The following is a 2,282-nucleotide window of genomic DNA, read 5'->3' on the forward strand; positions in this document are numbered from 1 at the left end:
TTGTCCCTCAGGACTCTGCAGTGTTCAGGCTGAGAGCAATGCGAAAGATGTTGACTTCTGCCCCTTCACAGAAAGTGCCTTCACTCAGCAGCACAAACCTGAGCTCACAGAAAGGAGTTGAATGAAGTTCCCTCAAACAAATACAAGTAATTCTGAGGGATTTTTTGGGAAACAGCATAGGACTGCCTCAAAGACGTCTGCCCTAACGTGTCAATGTTTTCTCCTCTTCCAACAGTCCCCCATGCCCAGAGTGATCAAATGTCCAACGGCACCTCCATCACCGAGTTCCACCTCCTGGCATTCGCAGAGACGCGGGAGCTGCAGCTCTTGCACTTCTGGCTCTTGCTGGGCATCTACCTGGCTGCCCTCCTGGGCAACGGCCTCATCATCACTGCTGTAGCCTGTGACCACCATCTCCACACCCCATGTACTTCTTCCTCCTCAACCTCTCCCTCCTCGACCTGGGCTCCATCTCCACCACTCTTCCCAAAGCCATGGCCAATTCCCTCTGGCACACCAGGGCCATCTCCTACTTGGGATGTGCTGCTCAGCTTTTCTTTTTTTTTTTTTTTTTTCAGCAGAGTATTTTCTTCTTACCGTCATGGCCTATGACCGCTACGTTGCCATCTGCCAACCCCTGCACTACGGGACCCTGCTGGGCAGCAGAGCTTGTGTCCACATGGCAGCAGCTGCCTGGGGCAGTGGCTTTCTCTATGCTGTGCTGCACACTGCCAATACATTTTCACTACCTCTCTGCCAAGGCAATGCCCTGCACCAGTTCTTCTGTGAAATCCCCCAGATTCTCAAGCTCGCCTGCTCAGACACCTACCTCAGGGAAGTCGGGCTTCTTGTGGTTAGTGCCTGTTTAGTGTTTTGGGTGTTTTGTTTTTATCGTGCTGTCCTATATGCAGATCTTCAGGGCCGTGCTGAGGATCCCCTCTGAGCAGGGACAGCACAAAGCCTTTTCCACATGCCTCCCTCACCTGGCCGTGGTCTCCCTCGTTGTCAGCACTGGCATCTTTGCCTACGTGAAGCCCCCCTCCATCTCCTCCCCATCGCTGGATCTGGTGGTGTCATTTCTGTACTCAGTAGTGCCTCCAGCAGTGAACCCCCTCATCTACAGCCTGAGGAACCAGGAGCTCAAGGATGCCCTATGGAAACTGATGACTGGATCTTAATCTGAAGCAATCAACTGCCCATCTTCTTCTGCAGAGCAGTTATAATGTAACTTGTTGCAGGCCCAGCCGGTCCTCTGTAGTTTTGGTTGTTGCTGGTGGTGTTTTACTTGTGGTAATGTTTTCATCCCCTTTCTAATTCACTCTCTGCTTTTCTTTTCTGACCAAGTGGCTGTGTAAATGAGGAGCTGTGCTGTCTGTGTGCTTAAACAAAATAAAGGGCCTGCAGTGACTTTTTCTTTTCTAAGATCGTTCCTCTAAGACCTTTTTGGAGCTGCAGGGACAATTGCTTTGTACGGAGGTGAAAGGGAAGTGTGTCCCAGCATGGCAGCACTGCCAGGGAGCACTAGGTAATCCAGAGCTGTTCTCTTTTCACTTCCACACTCTCTTTCTGATCCCTTGGGTTTGGTGTAAGGCCTGATTGCTCTGGCAGCTTGGTCATAGTCCTGCTGTGTGGCAGTCCTGTGACCGCAGGCAGGGACAGGCAATGGGCACTTCTGTGACAGAGCTGGCCTCGGTAAGAGCGGTTCCATCATGAAAGGGCATCTCCTGAGGGCAGTGCCTGAAGGCTTAGGTCTTCTTCCAAAGTTGCTCTCAAGAACATGGCCAAGAAAGTGGCCCGCAGATGAAGACACCAGTGTACAGCTAAACAGTGTGAGTGTGCAGGGTTGGGGCATGCAGCAGTGTCCTCGCACAGCCAGGCCTCCTGTGAGAGACCTGAAGGACCAGCAGAGCAGGGTCTGGTCAGTGCCCGCGTTCACTGGACACCCTGGGGAAGCTGCCCCACAGCAATCATCATGGACTAGCCCCTCACAGCCACCATTTCCAGCACTCGCCTCTCATCCCTTTTCGCAGAGGTTCTTTGACCCTCCACGGAAAGACACCAAATGAGTAGCTCAGAAGTCCATGTTGGCATTGTACAGATGAGATGTAAGCATGCACATCATGCGCGTGAGGTGAGATGAACCTGAGTGAGCACAAATGCCACCAGCTATTCCTAGGGGTTCCCTGAAGGCCTGAGAGACAGGCAACATCTGGAGGTCACTTCATGTTGGGAATAACATCCCATGGGAAACCACCTGAATGCAGCACTGAGATGTGCTTCCT

At 52.2% G+C, this 2,282-nt stretch overlaps 1 protein-coding gene across 1 annotated transcript; it reads left to right on the top strand.

Moving 5' to 3' along the window:
- The first annotated feature begins 258 nt into the window (after positions 1-258).
- On the top strand, positions 259-1,178 carry LOC127028263 (olfactory receptor 14A16-like). Its single transcript, XM_050913998.1, is given in 4 exon segments — positions 259-424; positions 427-549; positions 552-877; positions 879-1,178. Coding segments are annotated over 4 exon segments (915 nt in total).
- The last annotated feature ends 1,104 nt before the right edge of the window (positions 1,179-2,282 follow it).

The sequence above is a fragment of the Gymnogyps californianus genome, unplaced genomic scaffold (assembly GCF_018139145.2).
Source record: "Gymnogyps californianus isolate 813 unplaced genomic scaffold, ASM1813914v2 HiC_scaffold_31, whole genome shotgun sequence".
NCBI classification, from domain to species: Eukaryota; Metazoa; Chordata; class Aves; order Accipitriformes; family Cathartidae; genus Gymnogyps; species Gymnogyps californianus.